This window comes from Dendrobates tinctorius, unplaced genomic scaffold, assembly GCF_039654945.1.
Source record: "Dendrobates tinctorius isolate UK_male_01 unplaced genomic scaffold, ASM3965494v1 ptg000127l, whole genome shotgun sequence".
Classification (NCBI taxonomy): Eukaryota; Metazoa; Chordata; class Amphibia; order Anura; family Dendrobatidae; genus Dendrobates; species Dendrobates tinctorius.
The window spans coordinates 1,571,455-1,593,422 of NW_027361795.1; the positions used below are offsets into that span (position 1 = coordinate 1,571,455).

Sequence of the window (21,968 nt, forward strand, 5' to 3'; positions counted from 1 at the left end):
GTACTGTAACAACCCTGCCGGCATCACTGCATGGCCTTCCATCCCCCACCAGCCTAACTCACTACTCCGGGCCATGCTGTGAGTTCTGTCTGCCACTGGCTCCATGCTGTATGCCTCTTGCCTTCTGCCTGCTTGCTGCATACTTCCTGGCTGTGTGCATAGGGGGGCGGTGCTGGTTCTCTCTGGCTCTTAACCTCAGTGATGAGCCAAAGATCACAAACAAAAAAGCAAGGTCTTTGAATGACAGACTGGTACACAGTCACTTTAGCAGGCCCATTGCAAAGACTTGGCTTAACAGTAACATAAAAGGCTGTTACAGATGTGGTCACTGTACAGTGTGTTCACATATTGATATAGGCAACAGCTTTGTGAGTAATGTGACTGGCAAAAGATATTGGATCAATCATTTTACCAATTGTAGCACTAAGGGCGTCATTTATAAGATCACTGTGACAACGGCGGCCGTGGCCGCCACCGTCCCACGGGCACCGGCTCCCCCCGCAGCACTCACTCACCCGGCGGCACGCGCGCTCCCTCCTTCCTCCTGCTCACGTGCTTCTCCTCTTCCTGGCCGCCGGGCAGCTCCCCGCCTTCACATGCACACTAGGGCGCGGGCGCGCACCCGTCGTGATGGTTAACCCTGCGGTGGGTGGCGGTCGATTAGCGGTTAGCCAATCACCTGCCAGCAGGGGATATATCAGGCGTCTCTCATAAGGGGATGACGCCCTTAGTGCTACTGGTTATTGTGTGAAGTCCATACTTTGATTTGGCCGCCCATAGGGTTCCTATAGGTTTTCCTCCTGTCTTATACTCTTCCTAGCCTTGTCGTCTCTGCCTCTCCTGGTTGCCCTGCCCGCCCACTGCCCTGCTGGTCCGTTTCTCCTAGTCATCAGTTCTGACCCACTCCCTGTGTCTGGTTCCCTTCCTGTCCAGTTTTCTAGCCTGTTGTCCTCCTGTCTTCCCTATCTTCTCGGTTACTGTTGCTTTGTACGTCTCCTCGTCTCGCACCTTGGTCTCGGTGCGGTCTCCCAGTCCTGCCGGTGGTCACTCTGGTCCTTTGAGCTGCCCCTCTTGGTTTCAGCTGTCGCGGTGTCTGATCCCCCACAGGCCTGCCCCAAACGGTCCCTGTATAGGGGTCGGTTCCACCTGGTGCGCTCGCCCCGGGGGCCTCAGTTCCGCGACCCAGAGGGTCCACTCTCGGACGCTGCCAAAACCCCCGAAGCGTCACAGTATAACCAGGCGCTGGACCCCGTTGGAGCCACGGCCGCTACGCAAAAAGAGTTACTTTTCCTGCGGGAGAACCAGACCCGGATAATGTCCTTTATGAAGTCCATGGACACCCAGCTATCCGCCCTTCAAACCACCGATCCAGGGCACGCTCCCATGTTAGCCGGCATCCAGCAGGAGCTCGCGCAGCAGCGCGACGCCCAGTCCCACATCCTAAATTACATGGCGTCTGTCGTTGACTGTTTACTTTCTCTACAGTCCTCGGCGGCTGCCTCTGTCCAACCCCAGGATCCGGCATATCAACCGCCACATCGCCAGGGAAAGCCCCCCAGGTATAGCGGAGATCCAAAGCTATTGGCGGTGCCAATCATTTTTTGCGCACCTGTCCTGTGAGACCGGGAAACGCCTCCACCTTGGCCAGGTAAGAGAGGCTTCCCTAGGTGACTCTAATTCCTCTCTGCCCCTTACCATTTCGGCTTTAATTATTCTAGGTCGGGAGCGTAGATCTGTGGAGGCGTATGTGGACTCGGGTGCGGCTGGCAATTTCATTCGGCTTGAGGAGGTTAACAAGTTCCAGATTCCTGTGGTTACCTTGGAGAACCCACGTGCGATTGCGTCTGTGGATGGCAGACCACTTCCTGAGCTCATCACCATGGTTACTGCCGAAGTTGAGTTTCAAGTGGGAGCTCTTCATCTGGAGAAGATAGTTTTCTACGTGCTGCCCAATTTGTCCCACGCTGTCCTCCTTGGATTACCCTGGCTCAGATTGCATGAACCGGTCCTGGATTGGCGCTCTGGGGAGATTTTGCGCTGGGGCCATAATTGCCAGGAACGCTGTCTGTTGTCAGTGGCCCGTTCTCATCTGCCACAGGAACCAGCCGATCTTCCGGGACTCCCGGCACCATATCACCCGTATGCCGACGTCTTCAGTAAGAAGGAGGCGGATTCTTTGCCACCACACCGGTTCTTTGACTGTCCCATCGAGTTGATTCCAGGAGCCACCCCCCCAGGGGGAGAACGTACCCTTTGTCTCCAGCAGAAACCTCGGCCATGTCAGAGTATATACATGAAAACTTGGCCAAGGGTTTTATTCGGAAATCTTCATCTCCTGCAAGCGTGGGTTTTTTCTTTGTTCGGAAGAAAGACGGATCCCTCAGGCCATGCATTGACTATTGAGGCCTGAATAATATTACCGTTAAAAATCGGTATCCTCTTCCGCTGATCCCAGAGCTCTTTGACCGGCTGAGAGGAGCCCGGGTCTTTACCAAACTGGACCTACGAGGAGCCTATAATTTGATCCGAATCCGCGCTGGGAACGAGTGGAAGACGGCTTTCAATACTCGGGATGGCCATTATGAAAATTTGGTCATGCCGTTTGGACTCTGCAACTCCCCGGCAGTGTTCCAGGAATTCGTCAACGAGGTTTTTCAGGATTTATTATACTCCTGCGTGGTGGTATACTTGGATGACATTCTCGTCTTTTCACCCGATCTTTCCTCGCATAGAAGAAGCGTTCGCCTGGTCCTGCAACGTCTTCGGGAGAACCGGCTCTATGCAAAATTGGAGAAATGCCTGTTTGAACAAACCTCGTTGCCTTTCCTTTACATCATCACGGATTCTGGGCTGAAGATGGATCCCGAGAAACTCTCTGCTGTCCTCAAATGGCCTCGTCCTGCTGGCTTGAAGGAAATTCAGCGCTTCCTGGGATTTGCGAATTATTACCGACAGTTCGTTCCTCATTTCTCCTCGGTGACTAAGCCCCTCACGCTCTTGACCCGAAAAGGAACCAAATCAAACACCTGGCCTCCCGAGGCTGAGGAGGCCTTTCTTGCCCTGAAGCACTCCTTTTCTTCAGCACCAATCTTACATCGCCCTGTAGCCAGTAGGCCCTTCATTCTTGAGGTCGATGCCTCCTCCACAGGGGCTGGGGCAGTACTTTCCCAGTGGGCCTCATCCGGACATCTGGTTCCCTGTGGGTTTTTTTTTTTTTGCCGAATGCAACTACTCTATTGGAGACCGGGAGTTGCTCGCTATAAAGATGGCTCTGGAGGAATGGCGGTACCTGCTTGAGGGGGCAGTTCACCCCTTTACTATATTCACTGACCACAAAAACTTAGCCTATCTTCAGTCTGCCCAAAGACTCAACGCCTGGCAAGCCTGTTGGTCCCTATACTTCTCGCGCTTTGATTTTAAGCTCCATTTTCGACCCGGGAACAAGAACGCCAAGGCGGATGCGCTCTCTAGGTCGTTGCAGACACCAGAAACGGAGGAGGTTCCATCTTATATCATCGAGCCTGCGGTAAGTTATTACCGTGTGTCCCGTGAGCCTCTCTACCCTACCACCAGGCAGGACCTTCGTTCCACAGGGCAAAAGACTGGGGGTGCTACGCTGGGGGCACTCGTCCAAAATCGCAGGACACGTCGGGACCAAGGAGACCTGCTTGCTTCTCTCCCGCTACTATTGGTGGCCCTCTCTTCGCCAGGACGTGTTGGATTATGTAGCATCCTGTACTACCTGTGCACAGAACAAGGTGCCTAGGGATCTGCCCTCCGGCCTCCTTCATCCGCTACCTGTTTCAGAGGCCCCTTGGCAGCAAATTGCCATGGATTTTGTGACAGACCTGCCTTCCTCTTCTGGGTACACTACTATCCTAGTGGTAATAGATCGCTTCTCCAAAATGGCCCATTTCATCCCGTTACCCGGCTTGTCTTCGGCTCCTAAGTTGGCCGAAATCTTTATCCATCAGATCTTCAAGCTGCATGGACTCCCTCAACAGATCGTGTCTGATCGGGGAGTTCAATTTACCTCCCGATTCTGGAGATCTCTCTTTTAGCACATGGGTACGTCTTTGGATTTCTCCTCCGCCTACCACCCACAGACCAACGGGCAAGTGGAACGAGTCAATCAAGTTCTGAAGACCTTCCTGCGCCACTTTTCCAACACCCACCAGGACAACTGGGTCTCGCTCCTCCCTTGGGCGGAATTTGCCCACAATAATCATCCTAATGAGTCCTCCTCCAAGTCACCATTTTTTGTGGTCTCAGGCCAAAACCCTGGCATCCCGCTGCCCATCTCCACGTCTTCGGGGGTGCCCGCGGCAGATGCTCTCGCCGCTGACTTCGTGCAAATTTGGAAGGAGACCAAAGAAGCCCTCGTGAAGTCCTGTACCCGGATGAAAAAACATGCGGACAAAAGACGAAGGGATCTTCCACCATAGCATCCTGGTGACAAAGTCTGGCTTTCGACTAAACACATCCGTCTAAAAGTTCCCTCATACAAGTTGAGTCCCCGTTATATTGGGCCTTTTGAGGTACTTGGACGCATTAACAATGCTGCTTACAAATTAAGATTGCCGGCTTCACTCCGAGTTCCTAACGACTTCCATGTCTCGCTCCTTAAACCTGTCATCCTTAACCGGTTCTGTCCTGCTCGTATCTCGTCCCCTCAGCCAATTGGGGATGATAACGTCTTTGAAGTTAAGGACATTTTGGCCATGAATAAGGTCAGAGGAAGGACCCTCTTTCTTATCGATTGGAAGGGATTTGGTCCCGAGGAGAGGTCCTGGGAGCCCCGGGAGAATATAAATGCCCCGCAAATTCTGAAAAAGTTTTTGGCTGACTTCAGAAGGGGGAGATGTAAGGAGGGGGGTACTGTGACAACGGCGGGCGTGGCCGCCGCCGTCCCATGGGCACCGGCTCCCCCCGCAGCTCTCACTCACCCGGCGGCGCGCGCGCTCCCTCCTTCCTCCTGCTCACGTGCTTCTCCTCTTCCTGGCCGCCGGGCAGCTCCCCACCTTCACATGCACACTAGGCCGCGGGCCCGCGCCGAAGTGATGGTTAACCCTGCGGTGGGTGGCGGCTGATTAGCGGTTAGCCAATCACCTGCCAGCAGGGGATATATCAGGCGTCTCCCATAAGGGGATGACGCCTGGTTATTGTGTGAAGTCCATACTTTGATTTGGCCGCCCATAGGGTTCCTATAGGTTTTCCTCCTGTCTTATACTCTTCCTAGCCTTTTCGTCTCTGCCTCTCCTGGTTGCCCTGCCCGCCCACCGCCCTGTTGGTCCGTTTCTCCTAGTCATCAGTTCTGACCCACTCCCTGTGTCTGGTTCCCTTCCTGTCCAGTTTCCTAGCCTGTTGTCCTCCTGTCTTCCCTATCTTCTCGGTTACTGTTGCTTTGTACGTCTCCTCGTCTCGCACCTTGGTCTCGGTGCGGTCTCCCAGTCCTGCCGGTGGTCACTCCGGTCCTTTGAGCTGCTCCTCTTGGTTTCAGCTGTCGCGGTGCCTGATCCCCCACGGGCCTGCCCCAAACGGTCCCTGTATAGGGGTCGGTTCCACCTGGTGCGCTCGCCCCGGGGGCCTCAGTTCCGCGACCCAGAGGGTCCACTCTCGGACGCTGCCAAAACCCCCGAAGCGTCACAATCACTTGCTCTTGCGGTTTAAAATATGTCGGTAAGACTATCCGAGAATTGGTGAACACATTGGGGATGTTGAACACAATAGAGACACTTCGGTCTCCCATCACATTAATAACCATCATAATGTTCAATCCAACAACCTTAAATTCATGGCAGTAGAGAAAGTGTGTCCAGACCAGTGAGAGGGGACAATTGGGATTGTTTGCTATTTCAGAAGGAAGCTAAGCGGATATTCCATCTGAATACTGTGACACCTCATGGTCTCAATGACCCAATTAATTATGGTTGTTTCATTTGAATCTTTTCCTTATAAACTGTTCCCACCAGACTAAGCCTATTAACTCTTACCCATAAATCCTATTTGTTGTGTCACCTTTGCATAGGATTATTTTTCATATATAATTTTTCTTTTTACTCCTCCCCCCTTTTTTGCATGTTGAATAGCTCTACATTACTTGTATGCATTTATTTAATTCATAATTTTACATGTGGTTGTAATGTAATTCACCCTCATTTACTGCATTCCACACTCCGGATATGCGCCGCTGTTTTCATTTCTTCATTCTTCCGGTTTGCGTTCCAAATACCTGTCATGTCGGACGCTATTCACACCACAGCGTCCGGCAGGCAGATGTAGTTCCACCTCCGTCCACTATAGCCTCAGTGGCGCCGGCTTGAGTTTCTCAGGCTATCGGGGGTTAATCTAGCTGAAGATCAGGTTGGATGTTTGGTCACGCCCACGGTCTTTAAATAGTCGTGCTGGCCTATGGGCGTCGCCGATTATAGCTTGTGTGTCATACCAAGTGGTTCCGGTCTGGAGTGGAGGTGTTGGAGAGAGAGAGAGAGATTCATATCTGGTGTCATATGATCCATTGTTACCTTCTCGCCTTCCCATATTTGTGTTTTTTGTGCCATGTTCACATTACTGTATAGTCCTGTGTGTATGCGGCGCGGTGCAGTTTAAGTTCTCCCTGTCTGTCTTTATTGTTTGGGGCTTTGGTGGTTTGTCTCCTCACTGGGTGGAGGGTGGAGGGTTAAGCTTAGGGCTGAGCAGGAGATAAGGAAAGGGTGGAGGCTCAGGTATTTGCACCATCAGCAAAAACCCTGGGTTGAGGGTCAGACAGGGTTTCCCCTAGTTAAAGGGACATCACAGGGGCCCCGGGTATTTCTGCCTTAGTTGACCTAAGCCCCGCATGACATTATAATCGGCCCACATTTTTCAGGAGTCCATGGATCCCATGGATTCCATAACCCGCCAGTTGGCGGCGCTGTCCTTACAGGTCTCCGAGTTGAAAGGGGCAGTTCAGCAGCAGGGCCTGGTAGTAGCGAAGGTGCAAACGGCATCGGCAGGTGTCGGTGCAGAGCCGAAGATCCCGCTGCCAGAACGATTCTCAGGGGAAAGCAGCAAATTTGTCATATTTCGGGAGGCCTGCAAGTTATACTTCCGCATGCGCCCGGTCTCCTCAGGTAATGAGGCTCAGCGGGTGGGCCTGGTGTTATCATTACTGAGTGGGGACCCCCAAGCATGGGCATTTTCCTTACCAGCTGACTCTGCTACATTTCATTCTGTCGATAATGTTTTTTCTGCACTCGGGCTCATTTATGATGATCCCGACAGATTAGCTCTAGCAGAATCTAAAATCCGCACCCTCCGTCAGGGGGAACGTATGGCGGAAGACTATTGCTCCGAATTTCGCCGTTGGGCAGTAGACACACAGTGGAACGACCCAGCGCTGCGGAGTCAGTTTATTCAGGGGGTTTCAGGAAGAGTTAAACAGGCCCTCCTGATGTATGAGACTCCTGCATCGTTGGAGTCTGCCATGAGTTTGGTTATACGCATTGATCGCCGTTTGCGTCAGGGGGCACAGGAGACGCTACCCCTGGGGGAAAGCAGGGGTGCAAGTGTGGTTGTTGCAGGTGAGCCCACTGAGCCTATGCAAGTTGCGGGGGTGTCACAGGTTAAGCGTCGCGTCCCTGGGTTCACGAAGCCCGGAGCATGTTTTTACTGTGGTAAAAGGAATCATTATGTTAACGCTTGTCCTGTGCTACCGAAGAAGGTCACACCGGCGGAAAACTACTAAGCTCAGTGGGTATGGAGGAGACCCAACTGAGCGTATGCATATCCTCCATGATGGTATCTCAATGTATGCTCCCTGCCAAGGTTATTATCGCGGGCAGAGAGCTACCAATATCAGTGTTTGTGGATAGCGGTTCCGCCACCAATCTCATAGATGAGGAGTTTGCACGCACTGCCGGGTTTAAGATCGAAAAACTCCCTCATCCTATTCAGGTGGTTACCATTAATGCCGCTCCCCTCCCTCAGGGGGAGATTACGGAGTTTGTGGCTGAGGTGAAACTCCACATTGGGGTCCTACATTCGGAGTGGGTTACATGTAGGATCCTCCGTAATCTCCCAGCACAAATGGTCTTGGGTTTTCCATGGTTGTCCAGGCACAACCCGGTGATTGATTGGAAAACTCAGGACATAGTCCAATGGAGTGGTTTTTGCCAGGACAATTGCTTGGCCACATGTGTGTCCGCCGTGATGCCCAGCCTTCCGGAGGCTTTGCAGGATTTCGCGGATGTTTTCTCTGAGAAGGGTTGCTCAGAACTGCCTCCACATAGAGCCTATGACTGTGCGATTAAGTTAAAACCCGGGGCCAAATTACCTAAGGCCAGGATGTTTAACATTTCTGGTCCAGAGAGACAAGCTTTGAAAGACTACATCGCGGAGAGTCTGAGCATAGGACACATCCGGCCTTCGTCCTCGCCTGTAGCAGCGGGGTTTTTCTTCATTAAGAAGAAAGATGGGGGGTTACGGCCGTGTCTGGATTTCCGGGAGTTAAACCAGATTACGATCCGTGATCCATACCCGATGCCTTTGATCCCTGATTTGTTCAACCAGGTGGCGGGGCAAAGTGGTTTTCCAAGCTTGACCTCAGGGGGGCGTATAACCTCATAAGGGCCCATCAGGGGGATGAGTGGAAGACGGCCTTTAACACTCCTGAGGGTCATTTTGAGAGCCTGGTTATGCCATTTGGGTTGACAACCGCGCCTGCTGTTTTCCAACATTTTATTAATGACGTGTTTGCTCATGTCCTGGGGAAATTTGTGATTGTATACCTGGATGATATCCTCATTTATTCGAGCGACCGGGACATTCATTTAGAGCATGTCAGGCAGGTGTTACAGTTGCTCCGTGAGAATAAGCTCTATGCTAAGCTGGAAAAATGCTTATTTTTTGTTCAGGAGTTGCCTTTTTTGGGATATATTGTGTCCGCCGCAGGGTTTAAAATGGACACCGCTAAGGTGCAAGCGGTGCTACAATGGGAAAGGCCTGATAATCTGAAAGCGCTCCAGCGGTTCCTTGGGTTTGCTAATTATTATAGGAAATTTATAAAACACTTTTCTACTATAGCCAAACCGCTCACGGACATGACAAAAAAAGGTACAGATCTGACTAGCTGGTCTGAGGTGGCGATACGTGCATTTGAGCGTCTGAAGAACAGTTTTGCTTCAGCCCCCATTCTGGTGCAACCGGACGTGTCTAAACCTTTTGTGGTGGAGGTTGATGCGTCTGAGGTGGGAGTGGGGGCAGTACTGTCACAGGGCTCATCTTTGAGCGATATGCATCCATGCGCCTACTTCTCCAAGAAGCTGTCGCCGGCCGAACGGAATTATGATATCGGCAACAGGGAGTTGTTGGCCATCAAATTGGCTTTTGAGGAATGGCGACACTTCTTGGAGGGGGCGGCTCACCAGGTCACAGTTATCACCGACCATAAGAACCTGCTCTATCTGGAGTCGGCCAAGCGTCTGTCTCCTAGGCAGGCTCGCTGGGCATTGTTTTTTACACGTTTCAATTTTCTGGTGACTTACCGTCCCGGGGCTAAAAACACCAAGGCGGATGCTATGTCCAGGTGTTTTCCGGGGGGAGAACCTCGGGAAGAGCCGGTACCCATCCTCCAGGAAGGTGTAGTGGTTTCGGCTCTCACGACTGAGGTAGAGGCGGAGATTGCCGAGGCCCAAGAGGAGGTACCGCCAGGACTTCCCGCCAGCAAATCATTTGTACCCCTTCATCTTCGTCTTAAGGTGTTGAGGGAACATCATGACTCAGTACTGGCTGGTCATCCAGGGGTTAAGGGCACCTTGGAGCTGGTATCGCGTCATTTCTGGTGGCCCAAAATCCGGCAGGACGTGGTCTCGTACGTGGCAGCTTGCATCACGTGTGCCAGGGCCAAGTCGCCCCGAGCCCGTCCTGCTGGCACGCTACAGCCTCTGGGGGTACCTAATAGGCCATGGACAGAAATCTCCATGGATTTTATCACTGACTTGCCAGTCTCGGCGGGGAACACGGTCATCCTGGTGGTGGTTGACCGATTTTCAAAGATGGCACATTTTGTCTCATTGCCCTCCTTGCCCAATGCGAAGACGTTGGCTCAGGTGTTTGTGCAGGAGGTGGTCAGACTCCACGGAGTTCCGTCGGACATAGTATCTGATAGGGGAACTCAATTTGTTGCGAGGTTTTGGAAAGCTTTTTGCTCACGTTTGGGGATCAAGTTGTCACATTCATCGGCGTTTCATCCACAGTCAAATGGTCAAACTGAGCGCATGAACCAAAATCTGGAGCAGTATTTACGATGCTTTGTGTCCGACAACCAAGAGGAGTGGTCTACTTTCCTTCCTCTGGCCGAGTTCGCGTTAAATAATCACCGTCAAGAGTCATCGGGAGAGTCTCCGTTCTTTTGTGTTTATGGTCAACATCCTCAATTTTGTACCTTACGTCAGGGTGACTCGGGGGGCGTCCCGGAGGAGGACCAGCTAGGAGCTCAATTATCATCGGTCTGGAGGAGGGTGAGACAGCGATTGTTGAGCATGAGTGCGAGGTACAAACGGGTGGCTGACAGTAGACGCGTGCCAGGTCCGGACCTGTGTGTGGGTGAATGGGTGTGGTTAGCGACTAAAAATATAAAACTCAAAATTCCATCTTTAAAATTGGGTCCAAGGTTTATTGGGCCTTTTAAGATTGCTGCCATCATTAACCCAGTTGCTTATCGGTTGGAACTCCCTGCAGTATACAAGATACACAACGTGTTTCACAGGGCTTTATTGAAAAAGGTGGTAGGCTCTGTGGACACGACGCCGATGCCACCTCCAGTCATGGTGGATGGCGATTTAGAGTTTGAGGTCTCCAAGGTAGTGGACTCTCGAGTAGTGCGCCGTACTCTTCAGTATTTGGTACACTGGCGGGGGTATGGTCCGGAGGAGAGGTCTTGGGTACCAGCCTCGGACATACATGCAGATCAGCTGGTCAGTTCTTTTCACCGTCGTCATCCGGACAAGCCGGGTCCTATGAGTCTTGAGGGCCCTGGGGTCCCTCGTAGAAGACGGGGTACTGTCATGTCGGACGCTATTCACACCACAGCGTCCGGCAGGCAGAGGTAGTTCCACCTCCGTCCACTATAGCCTCAGTGGCGCCGGCTTGAGTTTCTCAGGCTATCGGGGGTTAATCTAGCTGAAGATCAGGTTGGATGTTTGGTCACGCCCACGGTCTTTAAATAGTCGTGCTGGCCTATGGGCGTCGCCGATTATAGCTTGTGTGTCATACCAAGTGGTTCCGGTCTGGAGTGGAGGTGTTGGAGAGAGAGAGAGAGATTCATATCTGGTGTCGTATGATCCATTGTTACCTTCTCGCCTTCCCATATTTGTGTTTTGTTGTGCCCTGTTCACATTACTGTATAGTCCTGTGTGTATGCGGCGCGGTGCAGTTTAAGTTCTCCCTGTCTGTCTTTATTGTTTGGGGCTTTGGTGGTTTGTCTCCTCACTGGGTGGAGGGTGGAGGGTTAAGCTTAGGGCTGAGCAGGAGATAAGGAAAGGGTGGAGGCTCAGGCATTTGCACCATCAGCAAAAACCCTGGGTTGAGGGTCAGACAGGGTTTCCCCTAGTTAAAGGGACATCACAGGGGCCCCGGGTATTTCTGCCTTAGTTGACCTAAGCCCCGCGTGACAATACCGGAATTTCCGGTCATGGGCCTCTTTACTTTCCAATGACCACAGGTTTCAGGCGCCTTTTTATGACGATCAGGTTCCATTTGCTATACTTGAAGTGTTAGTATGTTTATTACTTAAGCTCACTGCTGTTTATTTATTATAATTTACTGATTATTGACTGGTATATAGAAATATGAGTGTGTCTATGCGGATTATACACCCGGAAGTTATCATAGCGTGCGTTCCAAAATTATAATTAGGCATCCTATAAGTATATATATCACAAAAGAGGATGCCTATATAATTTTCTTGAGGCCATTTGGGAATGTGCAATATGGGTAAAGAGTTAACTTACATTATATCTTTTAATTAACCTATACATTGCATACCCTGTTTCTTAGAGCGTCCTATTCTCGCATGTGCAATTTTGGTTAATGGAGTGCCTGCCAGGGCCGTGGGGTACTCAGTAACAGGCCGCTTCTTAAAGGGGCAGTGTCACAGCGGCGATGAACTGGTCCGTGGCCCTGGGCGTCCAATAAAAGGGGATATTTACAGGGGAAGTAAAGAGTTTACAGTAAAGTGTTCGAGAAGCCACCTGTGGTTTCTGGTCAGAAGTGACCAGTGCTGCAGTGCAGATCCTCTGGGACTGATGGTGTGATGCAGCAGAGTTGGAATAGCTCTTTACAGGCAGAGCTATTGTCCCAGGGCAGTAGTTGTTCTGCAAGATGTTATATTTGCTGATGGTGAATGTAGCAGTGCTGAGTGAGTGCTGAGGCAAGAATTCAAGGGACACCATGAGGTGCAGTTCCAAAGCTTTACTCACAGTTCTTGTGTACACGGATACCTGCTTGGTGCTGCGTCCTCCAGTTGAGGGGCTCAGTCAATTCCCAGGCAGATGAAGTACACCTTTCCAGCACTCTTAGGGACACTGGTTTAGGGACACTGGGGCTCAGAAAGGGGTGAATTTGGATTTCGGAGTTCAGAATTTGCTGAATTTCAATTGGGGGGGGTGAGGAGCCATTTTGCTTTTCCAGACCCTTTGTACTTCCAGGAGCATGGAAGCCCCCTATATTTCCATTATCAGATGATGGACCTGAGTGGGTACTTGCTTTTTTTGTGAATTGATTAGCAGCTTTTGTTGGGAACATTTTACATAACATTTGGGATCACATTTATCCGGCGCTCTACGCTAAGCAGTTACATCAGGGTTTCCATCAAAATCTCCAAGTGACATGATTCAGATGAAACCCCCGAGGGATCCATTCGCTATAATGAGGCAGATGAGTTACTCTGGACTCCATCTGGCCTCTGCTCAGTGGTGTTCTTCTTTTCAGAAATACACAAAACTGTGGCGGACCGTGCTTTTATGCATGCCTAAAAAGACAGACAATGCCGGATCATAGGCCAGACGGCGTCGACAGTGCCACCATCTGTCTCATTACAGGGAAACTTCCATCTGAATCAGGTCTTTCACATGTTCACACGAAAACCCCTATGTAAGTGCTCAAAATAGAGTGCAGGATAAATATGCACTGAGCCTTACTGCGATCTTTTGGGAGGCAGAGTGAACAAATCAACAGCAGATGAAGAATTGGTTTTATTTATTTTTTATGCCGCTCTTCATGCGGTATAAGTGATTAGATGACTTTATTCTTTGGGTCGGTGCAAATACAGCAATAGCATATTTATATCAGTTTTTTATATTTGGCTGCTGTCACACACTGAAAAACGTTTTTTATTGCAAGCATCACCATATTTTGAGAGCTATAATTTTTCCATATTTCATCCGACAGTCATATAATGGCTTGTTTTTTGCGGAATTAGTTGATGTTTTTATTGGTACCATTTCCGGGCACATGACTTTTTTTTATTGCGTAACATTTTAATTTTGGGGAGGAAGAATGAACAAAAACCAGCAATTCAGGACTTGTTTTGAGGGTTTTTTATGACATTCTGTGAATGGTAAAATTGATAAGGCAGCTTTATGCCTTGGGTCAGTACGATTACAGCAATGACACATTCATATCTTTTAATTTGGGTGCTATTACACAATTAAAACTATCTTATGGACGTGAGATGGTAATGAATAGACAATGCTATAGTATCGGACTCTGGCCACAAGAAGTCACTGTTGCCTCTTGAATAGACTCTATTGCAGACCTCATGGTGTTTTTTCAGTGGGAGCAGGGAGCTGACTGGACTAGAACAATCCAATGACATCCTGAAGTTCAGAGTGTGCTCTGTGCGAGAAACTGAACAGATTACTGATGAAACATGTTCCTGTTCCTGTGACTCCTGTTAAAGGAAAAAATAGCTTTGGGGGGATGACTAATGTTGGATTCCCCCCAAGGTATCTGCACTGACGTGGAAGGCCTCCTGTTAGCTATCAAGCTAAAACCACGCTCCAGGTGACAAGTCAGGATCCACTTCTCAGTCTCCCAGCGACATGGCCGAACGGTCGATCAGCCAGCCCTATCAGTGAGTCTTTCATGGTGCTAGCGTGGATCTCACCGTGGGCACCGCAGTTCAACCTAGCTGGGAATGCAGCCTCAGTGACCTGTGGTAACCTCAATGATGTCACCACTAGTCACTGAGGCTGTTCAGTCACCAGTGGTTCTCAGCCGAGACGGTCGCATCTTTGCACCATCCAAGATGAAAAAATCCTCCAGGCATGGAATACGGCATGGGATAGAACGATGGACAAGTGAGGGATATGGCAGTTTTTTATTTTTGTTTTATTACAGGAGACGTTGTCTTTGTTGGAATGGGCATTAGGTGAGTATAACTAAGTTTGTTATTTTTAAATAAAAAGGTAAAAGTGTGTTTGGTTTTATTTCAAATAAAAGACTTTATTCTGGGTGTTTTTTTACCATATAACTATAGGATTAGTAATGGATAGGCATCTTATAAATGCGCCTTTTCTGGGAGGCTGTGGGCTGCTGTTTTTAGTCTGGGGGGGGCCAATATCCATGGCCCCTTACTAGCCTGAGAATACCAGCCCCCAGCTGTCTGGTTAATATGTTGCATGTATACCAACTTTAAATAAGCTCAATTTTTGTGTATTTTTTTTCTTTGGATTTTCTGTGCAAGTCGGGGTGGGCACACACTCCTCTCTGGACCGCTTTCCTGGAGCTGTGCACTCTGAATTTATATGTTATGGTATAACTTTGTCCTAATTATTATGTCTATGACATTATAAGTATGATCTTCTCTGTAACCCTATCTGGATGTATGCATTATATTCTAATTGAATATGCAACAATATGTTTACAATAGCGCACTTTGCACTTTAAGCACTGTAGGGTTAACGGATTTATCTACTTATGATAATTGCCTATATGATTGTGCCCATCATTTTATAATGAAGATTTAGAGATATATTTATTATTTTCTCCATGTTTAGCTGTTTATCAGGGTGTGTGTGCCCTATTCAGAGCAGCGTTGTGTACCACATATGGATTTTTCACCAATTGTGTTTCCTTAATTTATCTTTCCCCGTGTTGTTTTTGATTAATTTTAATTAATAAAGTTCACTATTTTTGATACTTTGGACTAGTACATCTTTTTTGATGCCTTCGGCAATTATCTTTCTATATATTGATGTGTCCAATATGATAGTCCCCCCACTAGGTGGCACAGCTTCACATATTCATGTGTAACTCATTTTGCTATGTTACCATGTGGGTTTGTTGGTGGAGTATATTGTATCTGTTATTTAGTTTCTTGAAGGTTTTTTAACTAAGCTGGTTGTCAAAAATGGAGGGACCCAACACAGTTTTTTCAAATTATTGAAATAATTAAAAAATATGGCATTGGGACCCCTGTAATCTTGATAACCAGCCTTGCTGAAGCTGACAGCTGAGGTTTGCAGCCCCCAGCGGTGAATTTTGGCTGGCTGGTTACCAAAACTACAGGAGAACCCACAAAGTTGTTTTTTTTAATTATTTATATACAGGGCAGGGGCTGGAAGAAGAATACTCTCTAATTAATATTAGCAGCAGCAGATGTCGGCTGATGGGAGCTGTAGTCCCATCAGCTGACACCATTGACCGGAGGTGAACTGTATATCTGCAATCAAAGCTGCGTGCTCACAATGTCATTGGACAGCGTGGGAAATGCGGCTCCACTGATTAGAAGCAGTGATTGCCGCGCTGTCATACACATGACAGTATAGGAGTAACCCCGGCACACTAATAACATGAAAGTAAAGTCTTCTCAACGACAGTCTTTAATTGTTGTGATTTTATTGATTGTGAAAAAAAAGGGTGGTGTTACAATCCAAAAAAGGGTGGTGTTACAATCCAAAAAAGGGTGGTGTTACAATCCAACGTTTCAGCTCTACATCTCGAGCTTTCATCAGGGATATGACTACAATATATACAATAAAAGAACAAAAATCAATAAATAAACTTTATAAAGTATTATAAAACCAAAAATCTAGTGATAGGTGATACATAAGGTGGGGACAGTGTCAAACATCCTTTGTGAAGGTGTGTATGGATCTATAATGATGTGAGGCCAGTGAGTATGTATTGTGGTGTGATACGGTGAACATGTGAGAGGTTGAGGAAAAGGGAGGGTTGTGAGGAAATGTCACATGCATACAGGCGGCCATTTTAACGGTGGGACTGTGCTGAATTCATGCACGGTGATAATTTCAGTGCTGGTTGTGCCTATCAGGTTTCAGAGAAACTTCCTTTTCCTGCCTAAAAACAAAGAAAGGTAATTAGAGCAAGGTTTACATACAAAGAGTAAAATGGCGTTCATATTAACACACTTATGTCAGAAATATCTCCTATAAACCAAAAAACCTTGCTCTAATTACCTTTCTTTGTTTTTAGGCAGGAAAAGGAAGTTTCTCTGAAACCTGATAGGCACAACCAGCACTGAAATTATCACCGTGCATGAATTCAGCACAGTCCCACCGTTAAAATGGCCGCCTGTATGCATGTGACATTTCCTCACAACCCTCCCTTTTTTACTTCACTTCCTGGATGGCTCGCACCTGCTCAGTACATTCATTCTGACAATTTTGACCTCACCAAGATGGCGACTGCCAACATCACTTCCTGTCAAGTCAAAACATGTTCATTCTCTATCCCCGCCCTGCACATGCTCAGTACATTCATTCTGACATTTTTTGACCTCACCAAGATGGCGACTGCCACCATCACTTCCTGTCAAGTCAAAACATGCTCATTCTCTATCCCTGCCCTGCACATGCTCAGTACATTCATTCAGACATTTTTGACCTCACTAAGATGGCGATGGCCCTTCCCCCCATTCCCGCCCCTTCCCCACCCAATCAGGAAGTGCTTGACAGTATTTAACATCACTGCACTAAGCCACATGCACTTCTGGCCTCCTCCACACCTGACTAGATTTAGGACACAAGGTAATGGTGCCCTACAGTCTTCATAGACTGGGTTTCCTTTCTCCATCTCAGCTTATTGACCTGCTTTTTTGTCCTTAGGACGGGAGTCACGTGCTGACCCTACACATCGGTATGTGACCCCTAAAACTTTCTTTTATATCTTTTCTTTCTATATACCTTGCTATTTCTTAACCTATACCCTTTCTCAGTGGTTACTATAGGTACCGTTCCAGCAGCTGGATTACAAAGGCAAACCTATACCACTTATACACACACCTCAAAACCAAGGATCTAGGTATTTATCCCTTATGCCTTAACATTTCCAAGAGCACCCCTTACACACTGCCTCCTTAGATGACCTCACCTTTATTCCCACTCCACTTCACTGTCCCCTAATGCCCTTTCTCAACACTACCTACACATTCATGCTTTTCAACTCCTTACACCTTCACTCTATTCCTCTTTTCAACCTCTCACATGTTCACCGTATCACACCACAATACATACTCACTGGCCTCACATCATTATAGATCCATACACACCTTCACAAAGGATGTTTGACACTGTCCCCACCTTATGTATCACCTATCACTAGATTTTTGGTTTTATAATACTTTATAAAGTTTATTTATTGATTTTTGTTCTTTTATTGTATATATTGTAGTCATATCCCTGATGAAAGCTCGAGATGTAGAGCTGAAACGTTGGATTGTAACACCACCCTTTTTTGGATTGTAACACCACCCTTTTTTTTTCACAATCAATAAAATCACAACAATTAAAGACTGTCGTTGAGAAGACTTTACTTTCATGTTATTAGTGTGCCGGGGTTACTCCTATACTTTAGTCTTGTTTTTTCCCAGAGCACCTAAGTTGGGGTTTGAGCCTGTCATATCTACTTTATATTTGATCTATTTTAGACAGTTGTCTCCCCCTCTAAACCATATTTTCTCAATTTTTCATGGCCTCCTTCGGTGTCTTCTCCTTCAACGAAGAAGAAAGATCTAGTATTCTTTCTACGGTCATAGAAACTGACAATTTCCTGAATATCCCTACCCGTGAGGTGAAATCGAGGGATTATGAAAAGGAATTGAAGAAACTTTCATCTTTTGAATTGCATGAGTATACTTTAGCTCAATACACGAAGGCACAGCGGATTCCGAGGGGACTCAGGGTCTCGTTACGACCAACCCTCTTCAGTGACAATGAGGAATATTGTCAACTTTTTGAAAATATTCTAAATAAGTGCTCTATAGATTTAATGGTGTTGACCATCAAATTTCTCCAGGAGAATATACAGAAGGTGAAAGATCAGGTTGCTGCTATCGAAAATCAGTTGACTAACACCCTTTCTCCAACAGATCTCGCTAGCCTTAAGGCAAGAGCCAACAAAACTCTACAAGACTACACCAATGAACTGAAAACACGAAAAAAGAACAAGTTTCTGAGAGACCAGGACGACTATCTCAAAAACCAGGTCTATAGATGGCGGTATACCACACTTCCAGATGGTCCCCCCCTACAGAAACCGATATGGCTCATCAGGTTCTTCAGGTTCGGATGGTGGTCAAGTTGGACGAGGCGGCATAGGAGGACGCGGTGGGAAACCGCCCAAGTCTTTTTTCGACCCGCGCAAGAAACCCCCGGCACCTCCAAACACAGTTTCAGACGAGGAGGAAGAAGAAAAAACAGGCGAGGACCCCCAGAGGGATACACGTCCCAATACTCGATCTCAGGTAAGAACAATCTTGTCTTCAACATCTCTACCTATTGTCTCTCACCTGCCGAGATCCGAGTTCTCCAGAGGGGCCTCTCATTCTGTCCCACTCCCTCCTTTGATCCGTTCCTCGTACACCAAGAGTTAAATCGTTTTTACCGCTCTTTGAGACTTAAGGTACATTTTGACAAAGATGGCGGAGACATAAACACCAACCAGGTACCTTTCTCCTCGGGAACCAGCACCCAAGAGACGTTTATTCTCAAAGATCTCGGACTCAAGATCCCGAGCACGTTTCAACCACCTCGCCTCTATCATCCTGTCGAGACGTATATTTCACTTGTTAATGCTTCTGTGGATAAGTATATAGATGAAATCAAACATGGTAAATACCACCTTAAGCATAACCTTAATAGAGAAGAATCATTAGCACTGAAAAGTCTTAAAAACAACAAGGACATTGTCATAAAGCCTGCTGATAAAGGTGGCTCCATTGTAGTACTGGATAAGAAATACTATCTGTCTGAAATCCAGAGACAACTCTCTGACGTCACGACATACAGAACCATCCCCACGAATCCTATCTACTCCATAGAGAGAAAGATAGACAATTTGATCAACTTCCACTTAAATTTGGGTACAATTGATTCTAAACTGGCAGAGTATTTGCACAAACAAAGTCCCATAACTCCAGTCATTTATATACTCCCCAAAATACATAAAAATTTGGAAAAGCCCCCCGGTAGACCCATAGTGGCATCTACCGACTCTATCCTCTCACCCCTGTCAATAACCTTGGAAAAGATCCTCACTCCACTAGTACCAAAAATTCCATCTTATCTCAAAGACACCGGTGATTTTCTGAACCACGTTAGAACCCTCCATGACATTCCTTCCTTTTGTTTATTAGCCAGCCTAGACGTCAACAGCCTATATACTAGTATAGATCACGATCTTGGCATCGAGGCTGTCAGATGGTTCCTAGATTTACAATCCTCTCTTAGCGAACCCCAGAAATTGTTCTGTACCGATACACTCAAATTGGTCCTCAACAACAACTATTTCCTCTTTGAGGACCAATTCTACCTTCAGGCACGGGGTACCGCGATGGGGGCGAATGTAGCCCCCCCGTACGCTAACATCTTCATGTGTAAATTTGAGGCTGACTTTGTCTACACACATCATCTATATAGAAAACATGCTCTTACCTGGCTCAGATACATAGACGACATCTTTTGTGTATGGACAGGTGACACCAATAGCCTCACAGATTTTGTACATGACCTCAACCAGAGTATACCGAACCTAACCTTTACCTCACATTCCAACACACAGTCTGTCAGTTTCCTTGACACCATGATCTCTAAAACTGACTCTGGCACCCTTACAAGTGACCTTTACGTCAAACCTACAGACCGTAATAGTCTACTACACTGGTCCAGTTGTCACCCAAGACACGTGAAGATAGCTCTACCTAAATCCCAACATGACAGAATTGACCGCATAGTCTCAACACCTGATATCAGGCAAATGAGACATGACGAGATGACTGAAAAGTTTCAAACAAGAGGATACCCCAAAATTAACGCTGAACAACAAACCAGAATTACCCAACGTGACTGTGATGTAGAGAATAGGGTTAAGTTCATCAACACCTATCACCCGTTCTCTCCGCTGATCAAAAAAGCAGTCCTTGAACACTGGCCCCTACTAGAAAAGGCTTACCCGGGGATTGAAAATTTCCAAAATCCTCCTCTCATCTGCCATAAGCGGGCTCAGAACCTAAAAAACACTTTGGTTAGAGCCGACGTGGGCTCCCAATTCAAGACATTCAGGCAGAAGACATTTAGCACGGTGCGCAACGGAACCTTCCCTTGTTTGGGTTGCGCACAATGCACGAATGTTAGTAAAGGCGATTCATTCACCCATCAGAGGTCCGGCAAACGGTACAAGATCAATGGCTATTTTACATGCAACTCAAATTTTGTCGTCTATTTAATCAAATGCCCATGCGGCCTAGGATACGTTGGGGAAACCACCCAGCATGTGAAAGACCGCATTTCCAAACATAAATCAACCATCCGGTGTGAGAACACACTTTTACCAATTCCTGCCCATTTTGTGGAAAATAGACACTCTGTAAGCCAACTGAAATTTCAGGTTATCGAACAAATCCCTGTACCCAGACGAGGGGGTAATAGAATCCAAACGCTCAAAGAGCGTGAAGCGTATTGGATATATCACCTAAATACCCTCCATCCACACGGTCTCAATAGAGAATCTGAAATGTATTAATCCCTTCTAAATTCCACTTCATAGTGAATTAGTTTTGTTTTTCATCAGGAGTTTAAAATCACTACCAAATAAGTTCTTTTCCTACACAACGTTTTTTGGTTTATAGGAGATATTTCTGACATAAGTGTGTTAATATGAACGCCATTTTACTCTTTGTATGTAAACCTTGCTCTAATTACCTTTCTTTGTTTTTAGGCAGGAAATGGAAGTTTCTCTGAAACCTGATAGGCACAACCAGCACTGAAATTATCACCGTGCATGAATTCAGCACAGTCCCACCGTTAAAATGGCCGCCTGTATGCATGTGACATTTCCTCACAACCCTCCCTTTTTTACTTCACTTCCTGGATGGCTCGCACCTGCTCAGTACATTCATTCTGACAATTTTGACCTCACCAAGATGGCGACTGCCAACATCACTTCCTGTCAAGTCAAAACATGTTCATTCTCTATCCCCGCCCTGCACATGCTCAGTACATTCATTCAGACATTTTTTGACCTCACCAAGATGGCGACTGCCACCATCACTTCCTGTCAAGTCAAAACATGCTCATTCTCTATCCCTGCCCTGCACATGCTCAGTACATTCATTCAGACATTTTTGACCTCACTAAGATGGCGATGGCCCTTCCCCCCCATTCCCGCCCCTTCCCCACCCAATCAGGAAGTGCTTGACAGTATTTAACATCACTGCACTAAGCCACATGCACTTCTGGCCTCCTCCACACCTGACTAGATTTAGGACACAAGGTAATGGTGCCCTACAGTCTTCATAGACTGGGTTTCCTTTCTCCATCTCAGCTTATTGACCTGCTTTTTTGTCCTTAGGACGGGAGTCACGTGCTGACCCTACACATCGGTATGTGACCCCTAAAACTTTCTTTTATATCTTTTCTTTCTATATACCTCGCTATTCCTTAACCTATACCCTTTCTCAGTGGTTACTA

The 21,968-nt window shown here is 47.5% G+C and overlaps 1 protein-coding gene across 1 annotated transcript in view; it reads left to right on the forward strand.

Moving 5' to 3' along the window:
• The window catches only part of LOC141047469 (uncharacterized), an 85,600-nt gene extending 64,579 nt beyond the window's left edge, over positions 1 to 21,021 (forward strand). The window contains exons 4-7 of the mRNA XM_073542579.1: positions 2,099 to 2,156; positions 3,422 to 3,526; positions 17,109 to 17,139; positions 18,371 to 21,021. Coding sequence (XP_073398680.1) covers positions 2,099 to 2,156; positions 3,422 to 3,526; positions 17,109 to 17,139; positions 18,371 to 21,021 — 2,845 coding nt within the window. The remainder of the gene's footprint in view (positions 1 to 2,098; positions 2,157 to 3,421; positions 3,527 to 17,108; positions 17,140 to 18,370) is intronic.
• The last annotated feature ends 947 nt before the right edge of the window (positions 21,022 to 21,968 follow it).